Source organism: Argiope bruennichi, chromosome 11 (assembly GCF_947563725.1).
Source record: "Argiope bruennichi chromosome 11, qqArgBrue1.1, whole genome shotgun sequence".
NCBI lineage: Eukaryota > Metazoa > Arthropoda > Arachnida > Araneae > Araneidae > Argiope > Argiope bruennichi.
In genome coordinates, this window is record NC_079161.1 from 29,650,607 (window position 1) to 29,664,446 (window position 13,840).

General features: G+C 24.6%; 1 protein-coding gene across 2 annotated transcripts in view; it reads right to left on the reverse strand.

Annotated features, from left to right (window-relative positions):
* Positions 1-13,840, reverse strand: part of LOC129957022 (son of sevenless homolog 2-like) — a 38,687-nt gene that overhangs the window by 11,578 nt on the left and 13,269 nt on the right. For both annotated transcript variants that reach the window (XM_056069130.1, XM_056069131.1), the window contains exons 8-18: positions 13,373-13,483; positions 11,928-12,026; positions 10,228-10,355; positions 9,465-9,595; positions 7,132-7,326; positions 6,149-6,266; positions 5,368-5,451; positions 4,642-4,853; positions 3,973-4,111; positions 2,168-2,327; positions 512-619 (exon numbers count right to left, since the gene is read on the reverse strand). In XM_056069130.1, the coding sequence (XP_055925105.1) occupies positions 512-619; positions 2,168-2,327; positions 3,973-4,111; positions 4,642-4,853; positions 5,368-5,451; positions 6,149-6,266; positions 7,132-7,326; positions 9,465-9,595; positions 10,228-10,355; positions 11,928-12,026; positions 13,373-13,483 (1,485 nt within the window). The remainder of the gene's footprint in view (positions 1-511; positions 620-2,167; positions 2,328-3,972; positions 4,112-4,641; positions 4,854-5,367; positions 5,452-6,148; positions 6,267-7,131; positions 7,327-9,464; positions 9,596-10,227; positions 10,356-11,927; positions 12,027-13,372; positions 13,484-13,840) is intronic.

Sequence of the window (13,840 nt, forward strand, 5' to 3'; positions counted from 1 at the left end):
AATGAATTTAGAAACTATTAAATTTCTAAATGAATAATTTCTAGAGACAACTATTAGGATTATATCAATGTTGTAAACAATATTTAAATTAACTTGAAGAAATTCTTTCACACCATCTTGGGTCACAATATATATATATATATATATATATATATATATATATATAATAACAACCACCACTTGAAAGAAGTCAATAAATCAGTTACAAATAGAAACAAAATTTGAATCCCCTCCTCCTGTATTTTGTAAACTGAATATTATGTGCTGCAAAAATGTGCAAATGAAATGAGAGGTCTTTATATTTAAGTACTTTTTAATATAAGATATTTTATTCCAACAAAAATCATTAACTGTCTTCAATTTGACAGAAAATTCATTGTGGTTCAAAAATTATATTTGTGACATTTTATAAATGATATAAAAATTTGATACATATTTGAACTTTTGGGTAATTAGAATTGGTACACACTCAGGTACATCACACAAATTAAATGAAGAAAAAATAACTTACAGTTAAAAGATCAAACTTTTCATAAGTATTGCTCAGAAACCACTCAATTGGTGGAGGAATCTTCTCGAAACCAAAGGTGATCTCACGTGGTTCTTCCACTGCTTCCAACTATATTTTATAAAAAAAGTTCAGAACGAATTAATAATATAGTTCTGTGTTACTTATTATTTTACAAAAAAATTAAAGCAAAAATGATTGAGTTTGAAACAAATTTAAAGTTAAAACAAAAATTCAAAAAAAGAAAATTATTATATAAAATAAAAATTAATTTAAGGGAATAAACAAGTTAAATTTGATATTGAATTAAGGTTTCAATTTAAATTAATTTAAGAGCAAATAAAAAAATATTATACTTATAAACAATTTGTATAACATTATGTAACTCACAGAAAGTATAAATGTAATCTATTTTAATGATTACAAAAATGCAGGATTCTTCACCCTTGATTCTCATATATACTTATAGACAACATAGCATCTTTCTGGTTCCCTTTATAAGAATATGAACCTTCCTGAGCATATTGTGAAAATTGATGAGATTGGAGGAAATATGCCCTCATAATGGAGGAGATTGGAGGAAATATGCCCTCATAATCATAGTGGAATCTATAAACTGGAGTCCCTTCCCTTTACAATTTCCACATATAACAACATAATGCAAAATATTTTTAATGTAATGAATAATGTTAAGCACAAATTTTGAAAATCTTCCTTGGGTCCAAATTTTGTTACGGATCAATCTTGATTACACATCAAAACAATCACATACATCCAAATATATATTTATAGTGATCACTCTATTGATTGATTTGGTCTAAAATTTAAAATATGTTTAAATTTCCATAACAACGCATTAAATTTCATCCAAATAGCTCTTTCATTTTTGAGTTCACACACACATACAAGCTTCTCTTAAATGGATCTTCCTCAAAATTTGAAATTTATAGATATGTACCACATACCAAATTTTAATTATCTAACTCAAAATGTTTTAAAGTTACAATGTTCAAACAGACAGATGGACTGTCAGATATAATTTAAAAAAGTTTTTTTAGATTCAGAGATGAAGTCAAATTCTTCGATATCTAAAATATCATTTCTTTATACACAAGAACCCAAAAAAATTAAAGTATCGGTGACTGATAAATGAATTATAAATAAGATTGCACATTTTTGCTTTGGTGTCCATTAAAAAGTGTTTATTTTTCTATTTTTTAAGCTTATAAGAGACATTAAAATTTATTTTATCAACTCAAATTTAAATACATATAATACAATAACATATCCATAGCTTTAAAAAACAACCAGGAAAAGAATTTTGATGCAAATTGAAATCTTAGTTTTATATCGACTAAGACCTAGATGAAATTTTAAGAAATTTACTGTTGTATACAATGTCAAACTTTGGCTGCCAATCACAGAATTTTTTTTAGTTATATTTATATGCAATGTCATAAACAGATTAAAAGACATTTAAATAAATAGAAAATCCTAAAAGTCATAAAAAATTCTGAGTAAAATTTGACAAGACTTTTTTATTTTATAGAAAATGTTAGTTAAAATTGTGCAGCACTCATGATTCAATCAACAATCAGAATTAATGGCTTATAAATAACATTTGAAGACAAGACAAAGAAGAAAAAAAATTTCACTCACTCTTCGATGGATAACTTTGTTTATAGATTCTACCCATTTTCTCATACTTTTCCCTTTTACTTTATCCTCCAAAAAGAAGCGTAAGGCAGAGAGGAGAGCAGGATCTCTTTCAAAATCATAAAAATGATGATCAACCCAGTGGCGTAAAACATTTAAAACCCTGGAAATTAAAAATAAAATTATAGTAACAGATACATGAACAATATCATATGTGATCAATTCACAAGAAAAATAATTTTTATTCAATCATTTCAGTGAATCATAATTATGAAATATTTATGAATAGACAGAATTGAATTTATCAGAAAAAGAGAAGCAGTTATAAAATAAGCTCAAAATAAATAATCGGCACTTTTCCATTAGCCGAACGTAAATGTCGCCAATTGTGAACCAAGCGCAAATTTGGCAAAATTCTACATTATTTGGCAATTTTTCACTAGCGCCCGGCTAACGGAAAAGTAGCAAATAATCTTATTTTCAACACCAAATTTACTGTTATAACTTGTTAACTTGTATTTATGCAACTTTATACTTGATAAGTTAGAATTAGGTTATTCCAATTCAGCCAATAAACTTAAAAGCTTTCTACATCCAACTATTTCAAATAGTCAGATGGATAGAAACTTCATTCAAATAAAAATGAAAATTGCATTATAAAATTTATATATGTACATAATGTAAATAAGTGTTTTTTTTTTTTAATAAATGCATTTTATTGGATAACTAAAATTTCTGAAAAAATAAAAATTAAACATAAATGAAAAAAATAAAATGCCTATCTTTACTTTCCCAATTTCATTTCCTACTCCATTAAAGTAATGGCACTCCCTTGATATTCTTGTTCCTCAGACAATTAGTAATTTAAAATTTAATACATGGACTTTATGCCAAATTTGTAAATTTCTATTAAAATTTGTACAAATATCCACTCGGAGGAAAACTATAAAGCAAAGACCACTAGACAAATAAAATTCGATATGAAGAATCAATATTTATAGTCTAGATACTTTTCAAATTTTGAGCCAAATCCAACAAGGAATTGACCATCTGTCAGAAACATGTAAATGTGATAACTCAATGATGCAATGTCTTAACTATATCAAATTTGTTATGGGATTTTATGATAAAAAAACTCTTATAATACAAAACTCTTCAATATGCTCTACATATCTCTGATGGAACTAGAGCTGACCCTAAAGAATTTGGCATGTAGTTACTTCTTCAGTAATATGTGTTTATTAAGGAAGGTTTCTTAGAATTTTAATAAGATTTTCAATAAAAAGATTGATATGAAAATTATATTCTCCTTTATAACTTTGAAGTACAAAAACTATCTTTAAAATTTGAGAAATCAACTTTTCAGAAATATTAATCTAGAGCATGCAGAATTTTTTTTTCTGTCTCTAATTATATTTCTTTTTAAAAATTATAATACATTTTCATTAGTGTAACTGCTATAATCACAAAAAGCATGTTGAGTAGAACATTACATACTTTGTGTTTGAGTGTGCATACATATGTTGACATAATTACTGATATAGTTAAGAGTAATATTAAATAAATGTATAAAATATTATCAAGTAACAATGTTTGGACCAAGGGATCCAATCATTTTATATGTTCATTTTTCTTTCTTTTCTTTAGCGATATGGAACAATGATGAAAAAGAATTTTCAAAATAGATTAAGACACTTTAATTTCCAATCATTTTCCATTTAAATATAATTTCAAAACAATTATTTTTTGCAGACAATTCTTATTTCAATAAATGCTATTTCCAGTATATATATATTGCAGTAACATACCTAAATTGAACAGGTTGGCAATATTCTTTCCTAAAGCGTTTCAGATCCTCCCTATAGGAATTTCTATAATTTTCTTTAACTGTATCATCTAAAGATCTATCCAAAAGTGCAGCTGGAGGAGGTGGATCTTCAATTTCAAATGTACAGTGTGGTTAAGAAAAACACAAAAATGACACTTCTTTAAATTGTAAAACAAATCTCAAAAATAACTTGATAATAAAAAGAACAAAGAGAAATATAAAAAAATAAAGCATAAAAATTTCTCTAATTACTAATCTCCAAAATCTATTATGTAGAAACAAAATAAATAAACATTTTGACAAAATTATTTATAAATAAATATATAATATATGTTGACATATATGCAAGACACTACTACAAATATTTGTCATAAACTTTTAGAATACACATGTACAAAATATTCTTATTGATTAATATTTTGCTTTATTTAAAAACCAATTTAAAAAAAAATATTTTTAACATTTTTTTTTTTTTTTTTTTTTTTTTTGGTAAGAGTAATGGTGTTACTGGTTATTAAATATTTGTTAATTTTGAAAAGTCTAGACATAGTGTGGCAAGTAATGTCTTACAAGTATATCCAGCTTGCAATAGTCCTCTTTAAAAAAAAAAATTCTAAATATATATAATAAGCATTATTTCATAAAGGATATCTTTCAATAAGAAGATCTAACAGTTCCATGGGTTGACAAAATGATCTGTAAGTTGTAAGAAAAGTTCTAACAAACATTGGATCTGCATACATATGATAAGTTAATCTTTCCACAAGTTTAAGAAGAGTTGCACTTTTTATTATAGGAACACCAGCATTTGATTTGTTCTCCTCAAAAATAATATTGGATTCAGAATCTTCAACAGCAAATCTGGAAAATCAAATAACAATGATATAAAACTAGTAACAAAACAGCAGCAACAATTACCAAATGAAATCAATAATGAAGCACAACTATGTTCACTAACAATATATATAAGCTTTAAAACTAAACAATTTTGAAATTGTTATAGAACAAAAAGAATCTCCATTCTTTTTTAAATTTAATAAAATGTTAAACTTTTATGCATGCATTTAAAAATTTCTTGTTTATAAGGAAATTAACAAAAGAAATATCTTGTTCTCAAATGTAGCTCTTCCACCATAAATTCATAAAACCTTAAGGTAAAATTCATATTGCCAGACTTTATCAACAAAAGAAATTGAAACTCATGCATTTTTATATATCAATCTATTAAAACAAATTAGTTTAGCCAAAGATCTTCAGTCTTTTTTTTTTCTTTGAATTAAAACTTTTATGATTTTTGAAAGTACACAATCTAAATCAATACCTAATTAATTTTTAATGTTAAATAAACGTATAAAAAATGATTCAGGAAAATTACCTATACTGATCTGGAGAAGGAAGTCTAAGTGGATGCTTCTTTTCTTCATCAAGTAATATGCTATCAAGAGTCCGTTCCAACATACTGTAAACATAACACAATTATAGTTAATATTTATAAAATATTTTTATTATTAAAATAACATCAAAATCATGAAAAAAAAATATATTCTTCAAGGCTCAATTTTTAAGATACAAATAACAGTAAGTAATGAATATATTAGTCAAAAATACAAGTAACACATTTTAAAGCAAAAATCTAATAATTACAGTATACTTCCAACTATTCAATCTAATAAGACAGAAGAGCCAGCTAAATAACAAACAGGTTGGAGTTTTCTAAATCCTTACTTACTGTCTCATCTATACCATTAAAAATATACATTTTATACCAAAAACTTATTTATATTTTCTGGCCTAAGTGCAGACCAGTAATTTAAAGCTGCATATTATATTTTATGCATTATACATTACATTTTTAAAATTTGAGACAGAAAACCAAATAGGCAATGTTATCAAATTTAATATATTGCTATACACTAAAATCTAAAAAAGAATTATTTGAAAAAAAAAATGCAGAAGATGTAAATAATAATAATAATAATAGTAGTAACACTTAGGCTTACTACATTTTAAATTTTCTGTATGATGTTGCATATTAACATTCAGAATATCTACGTCAAATTAAAATAAAATCTACTTTGTAGTAGAATAGGTATTACAATAAAATCAACATAAAAACGTGTAGCTAATTTTTTTTTATAATAATAATAATTTAATACCTTCTTGTATTAAGCATTATTAAATTGGCCATCCAATTGCTTTTTTCTTCAGCTGTTTTGGCAAAAAGAACTATGTGCAACTGCTCTCTTGGTGCGATTTCAAAGGCATTTTTAAGTTCTGCAATTAATGAAATAAAAATATTACAAAGGAAAAGAAAAACAATTGCAAAAAAAAAAAGCACATTAAAGATTCAGAGAAAAAAAATTAATTCTACACATGTATGCTTTTGGTATTATTTTTAATTCATAAGTATTCTAATCTACTATACTCTGGATGATATTAATCACCAATAGATCAAATTATTGCCCTCCAGATTGTATACAATTTTGATATCATTTGGAAAAGTATATAAATAACAAATAATTTATATACATTATTCATTTTTCAAAAGGAAAAGTTAATTTTTCAAGGAATTTTTTTAAACATTGAAAATATAAGTAAAATTTTAAAAAGATCAGAACAAGCAATCATATCATTAAGAAGTAACTGCTAGTATGTAACTAAAATTAAATTAGGTTAGATCACTGCCAAATAAATAATTATTAATCTGTTACTTAGTAGGTTGGAGGAGAGGATTCTAATAAAGAATTGCCTGAAGCTGCTAAAAAAATGTTAATAATTTTAAGTATGATTTATTGAGTCACTGAGTGACTAACTACAAAATGATCTGAAAAATTCTAAACAATGTGCTGCAATTATATAACTGGCATTAGACAAATTTGTCATTGTTTTTCCTAATAAATCTTATAAAAAACAGAATAAACTACTATATAAAAGATCAGAAACAAATAAGCACTATTTTCATTAATAAATAAACTTACTTCTTACATGCAGAATTATTCAATAAAATATTTCTTACCCCCCCCCCCCAATTTAAGAAGAATAATTTTTAAAATTAGCATATACTGCTTAGCATATAAAGTAAAACAATATAATCTGTCTTCTTACTTTAAATTTGTAATAAATTTAAATTTTCACTTACCATCAGTATCATCTCGATCAATAATTTCAATTTTCCGGAGGTAATACTTTTCTTTAAAGCGATACTCAGCTACTGGCCCAGTGACACTTGAACGTTTATTATTTGGTTTGCATAGTATCATTAAGCCATCAAACAGAAAAACTTGTCTTTCAGTTAACCGTCTCCCACCTGAGCCAACTTTTCCAAGGGTACCATCTAAATAATAACAGATTTTTTTTTTAATTTACATTTCTAGAACTATAAAAAATTAATGAAATGTAATGTAAATTTTCCTACTTAACGCTGCTAACTCATAATTTTCGCCTATTCAAATTAAATACTTTTATGTTCATAAATTTAGGATAGTTTCACAACCAGCATACAAGCTCATTTAAAAGCAATGTAAAATTTAAAACTGTGCAAAGACTGCTTGAATTTGTTACACTGAAACTATTATGTCATTCTGTGTGTGTTTAGAAAAATAAATCACAAAACCCTTAAAAATTCAATAATTTTCAATAGCCTAGCTGTTGATAATTTTCACAAATATTAGAAATGACATCAATCACATTTTAAAGTGATTCTCATCAATTTCAAATTAAGAGTGAAATCATGGCTTTTACAATAGAAATTAAATATAAAAGACAAAATCTATTTCAAGGATTCTCAATATTTTACAATTTTCTATGACTTAAATAAGAATAAAATCTATATATACTATCATGGAAGCATTTTCCATCACAGAACCAGTTAATCATTTCATTATTTCCATCATTGAACAATATAATAAAGTATTCATAATAAAAGAATAAAATATTCTAAATTTATTTTGTTGAATTATATGTTTGAACAAAACTTTTGTATCAGAATAAAATATATACTTTTGCATTACAATAATATAAATAACAATAAAATTTTATTATTTATTATTATACCCTAAATAAAACTTACTAATCATGATTTTTTTTTTTATTTTATTGAGTTGTATGCATAAATAAAACTTCTACAACATACAAAAATATAAATATCCTATTCTAAGTTCATATAGTCAGTAATAATATTTAACAGAAATATTAAGCTTTATCACTGTTGTGGCTTAATATTGCAACTTGGTCTATTTCACTGCAACAATAATATGTCAGCTTTACCTCTGTTAATTTCAAGCGTAACTAAATATTTCCAATATTTATTTTTACTTTCCAGAGTTGAAAATCTAGTTGTGAAGATATGATATGTTGATGCACATTAAAAATGTTAACAAGATTTCTAGAAAAATATAAAACCTAAAAGCAAAGGCATTTCTAGCATAGGGTCTATGAAATTGCTACCTAGATGCAAATAAAAATAGAGGGGGTATCCAAAGATAAGAAATATTAATTAAATTAGATTTAAATCTTTAATGTAAAAAAGATGTTAAAGATCATGTTGTGTAATTTTAGTTGTATATTTACTATAAGTTGAGAAATTTTATCTTTTCCAATTTTGGTTCATCAATATTTTTTTTTTTTTTTTTTTTTTTTGTATTTATGAATAACATACTTTTGCAAATGCAAAAGAAAGAAACATAAAAATTTCACACAATCACTTAAGATCATAATAATAACTAAATGTGATTTTTTTTTAAATTCACCAAACAAACTGCAAATGTGCTATATTTCTTTAATGGCTATGAAGACTTATAACAGGTAACAAAATATTATTATGTTTAAATTGTCATCACACCATCATATGCCATAGAGGTAGCTTTTACATTGATAAATTTATTAAAGGAAATGTATTTAAATATAAAATAAATTTCAGAAAAACAATGAAAGTTTATAATGAATTAATGGTTTTCAATCATAAAAATAAAATAATTCCATAATGGATTTTTGTAATAAAAAAATCCATTATGGAATTATCCATAAAAGATTTGGGGGAAAAAAAAAACTTAATTAGATCATCTTAAAATTTAAATTAGATCTTTATAGTCTCTTGCATAGTGCAAATACTTGACCTGTGAACAGATACATTAATAAACAATACTAATTAAATCAAGAATAAATATTATGCCTCTTCAGAAAACAATCAATAATCCAGCAATGAAATATATCATCATCTATACAGAATACAAATTGTAGGTAAAGAGGCAATCAAATTTTAAAAGTATAACAGAAATTTTCTTTAAATTAAAATTAAAATAAAATATTTGCCTTTTAATATGTAATTTTAAAAAATCAAAATCTATGAAATAAGAAGTCCATATATTTTATAAAAAGAATTCTAAATATGTTTATATAACTACAGATATTCAAATTTAGAAATTAAAATTGAAATAAGAACCTCTTATACGGCTTACATAAATATATTCTTACCCATCACAAATTCATTGCAGCATTGGCCTATATCTTTTCCTTCCCAACCGTCAATACTTCGCTGAAGCTCATTCATTTTCTGAATTGAAGCTTGACGATTGCCTTTATGATATATTCTAGAAAATGCCTCACTGAAATTAATAATAATTAAAGAATTATTGACAATTAATAAGAAAATCTACACAAATATAAATTTATATTACATATATGTCACAACTAGAAGATAATATTACATATATTTAAATTTATTTATAAATATAGTAAAATAAAATGTTCAAATTTGGAAAATAACATTGCAAGTAAGAAAGAAAAAAAATATATAGAAAAATATACAAAATAAAATAAAGATATTACTTTTATAACAGAAAATGCATTTTTCTTTAATTCATTCCAAAATGGACTAATAACATTAAGTTTTAGATATTCAATGCTAAAACTATCTTTTTTTACAATAAAAACAAAGCAGAAGATATGACATTTTTTTAAAAAAAATGAAACAACTATTATGTTTTTGATTTTTTCGAAATTTGCATCAATATGCAATCAACACTTAATACTGTGAAGAGAGAAAAAAAATGTATTCAAAATTAATTAATTGGGATGCAAAGATAAAAAATGTATAAAACTCAAAATAGAAAGAAAAGAAAAAGGTAGTTCAGTGGATGAAAAAAAGCAATTGAAAAATTAATATAAAAGATGAATTATATAGAAAATATCTGAAGTTAAGCATACTTCTTTAATTTCATATTTAAATTATTCATACCCTTGCTTTCTTTTTGGCAGAACATTACTACAAAGCCTTTCCAGTTCAGCTTTTAAAGGCTGAAAAACACCTTCTGCTTGTTCTAAGCTCTCTCGATCTTCTGCAGAAGGGGTCAGCTTCTTTAGAACCTTAATAGTCAATGATAAACATATTTATTACGAATAAAAATAGAAAAATACAAAATTGCAATTAATAAAATTGCAAACAATTAAAATGCATGACAGGTTAAAGACAAATTTCATGACATTTTGTGAACCAAAACTTCATAATTAAATATCAATAGAAAATACTGTATAATTTCTATATATATAAAACAAGAAATGTTGAAACTTTTTTCTATACATAAATATCAAGGATCAATTTATGGGTACTTTAGGATTATTTTGTCTGCCATTTTCGTACTTTGGGATTATCCCATCGACCATTTTCGCCAAACCTGATATTATCACCAAAAGGTAGAAAAAGGATTGCTGCATTTTCGCCAGCGTTGACAGGATAATCCCACATTACCAATTTATGTATAAATCTGTTAATCTCGCAAAAAGAAACAAAAAAAAAAAAAAAAAGAATGGAGGAACTTCTTTATTAGCTTAGTGTAAGAAATAATTCTCCCAATATTGCCAAATAAAACTATTTTTATTTTACAAGAAATAAATAATTTTAAATTAAATGATGCATTTATTTTATTGAAATGTATTAATCTTTTCATGATTATGAATTTTTCAAAATTGTTTATAATTACTAGTTTATTCCCTATGGCCAAACTAAAATATATGATGTTGATGAAATTTGTCCTAGTTAATGGAAAGGGATCAAAACATACACAAAAAATAATCATTGTAGTTAAAATCATCACCACTGGCATTTGGCCTTTTACTTTAAAGTGATTTGACAGGAAAATATTTCAATGATTATATTTCCTTAGTGTTAATTTTTGCACTCACGATAATAAGAGAATGGAAAAAATTGTTTATACACAGATCAACTTATATTTCGAACTATTCAAAAAGATTTTCAAGATTCTACATTTCAAGAAGATATATGGAAGACATTAAGAAAATATATGGCTAATAACAAAATATATACTAATCTGGTCATCTCAAATCACTAGCACCTTGCTAATGATGCAGTAACCATTCATATCACCCTACTGTTTCATCATTTATTTAAAAAAAAAAAAAAAAAAAAAAAAAACGAAAAAAAAAACACCATTTTTAAATTTAGTTGAATACACTGCTAGAGTAAGACCTCTTCCCATCCACACATACTAATTCTATATCTGGAATAACAGGATAACAGAATGGTTTGAATAAAAAAAACCATTCAGTTTACACCATACCAAAACATAGCAGTTTTTCACACTAAAATAGGCTCCTCTATGATACAGAATGATTGTAAATGTCCAGATTTAATTTAATGTTCACTTTTAAAGCAATGAATTAAGATGTTTTTATACATTTTCATAAAAATTGTCTGCATAAATGACTTTTCAGAAATTAAAAATTACATGTCAAAAAATGTACATTATTAACTTTTTTGAAAGGATCATATGTGAGACTTGAAATATAATTGGATAATAAAAATCCTTGACAAATGGCTCCTAGAAGTTATAGATGAAGAATAAACCCATTCATTACTTTTTACATTTAAAAATTCCAATAAAATACAAAAATATGAATTATTTAAGAGCAATAATTTACCTTTAGGAATTCAAAATAATGGAAACAATGAAATACAGGAACTAAAAGTAATTTTGGAAGAACATATTTGCAAGCTTCAGGAAAACCATGGCCAGCACACTGAAAAATAAAGAAAAATTCCCACTTTAAAATCTTTTAATTATACTGTTAGAAATATAAAATAAGAAAGTACATGTACAAAATAAGAAAGTACATTTTTTATTGAAGTTATTATTCAGTTTGTTTCATTTTATATTTTTTAAAATTAAGTATAAAAAATCAAAACATATTTCAATTTCTGTTAAATGTTCATCTTACAAATTGATCTTCAACTGATAAAAATGTTTAAAGTTGGTCATTCTCTAGATAAAAAACTATATTCAGATGAAAGAAAATTATAATTTGTTAACAAGTATATCCCATTATTCTAAAAGGGACAATCGCCTTCCCTTTTAAAACTCACATTTTTGTAATTCAAATTAGTTAAATTATAAAGAGGAATGTATGTTAGCATTCTTGATCGTTTGACCTAGACCTATCAAAATGACACAAAAACACTTTGGGGATTGAGAAAGTGCACATTTTTCTTTCTCACTTTCTTTCTCTCTCACTCTTTTGAAAAAATTAGGCATTTAACTTGCAAAAATATTCCAGTACAAAAATTATTTTTATATTGTTTTAAAATTCAGAAAAATTAAATTCTCAGTTAAGCAAGTGATAATACAAAAACATAAGAATTCAGAAATAACACTAAATTATTTTAAAAAAGGCACTATTAAATTTGCAGATAATTTTCCATTACTGACTCACAATCAGAATTTCAATACTCTCTTTAAGACAAATCATTTTGACAAAGAAGATTTGGAAAGCAAGCAATATATTTAATTTTGAGTAGAATCTATGAAAAACTTTAATATTTAAAATATACTGTTGACTTGAAGCCAAATTTTACATTGCCTTAAGTAGGTAATTAATTAATATGTTAAATGGCCAAAAATAGCAAAGAACTGATAGAAAATAAGGAGATTGAACAGAACAAAATAAGGTTTTAAAATAGTACAAATTATATATCTATCAAAATGAGAAGATTAAAAACTATTTTGCCAAAAAAAGCATCAAGACTATGTTATACAAAATAATGAATTGAAAATTTTAGTAATCCTTAATCCTTGTAAACAAAATGGTCGTCAAAAGCGGCTGGTTTATAATAAGAAATGCAAGAAAATAAAAACACTATACATATAGGATCTTTTTCTCCCCAAACAGAAGCAAATACATTATATTTTAATGAAAAACTAATCATAATTTCAGTAATCAGCTTACATTGGAAAAAATATCATTATCAAATTCTGTTGAATGCAAAAAAACACTTCATTCAATAAAATTTAGAAAACATCTAAAATCTAAAAATTCTAAAACAATCAAACAAGAGCATTATAAAAAAAAATTTTAATATGCAATCATACCTGTAGGGAATGATTAACATCAGGCTGTTGAATAAGTGACATCAACCTTTCTTTACTTTCAGGCATTAGTATATCATGAGCATATTTGTCATAAACATCAAATTCTTGATACTGAAAAATTTCAACTATGAATTAAAAATTGCCGCATCTTTAAAAAAGCAGAAAAAAAAGCATAAAGAAATCTTTTGTCAAATCAATTGAAATAAATAATATTATTGCATATTCATATAATATGAATCTAAAGAGCATTATTTGAAAAAGAATTTCATGTTTCAAAATTTCTTATTCCAAAAGCTTCTAAAAAGGTCAGACATATCTATTAATTTCAAACATCACATTTTAATGTATAGTCTGGAAAAAAAATTATCAGGATACTTTTCATTGTTTACAATCTATTAAAGATAAATTTAAGAAAAATATATAATTCAACTTGAAAATACAATCTCTTTAAAATTATTTAAAAAATTT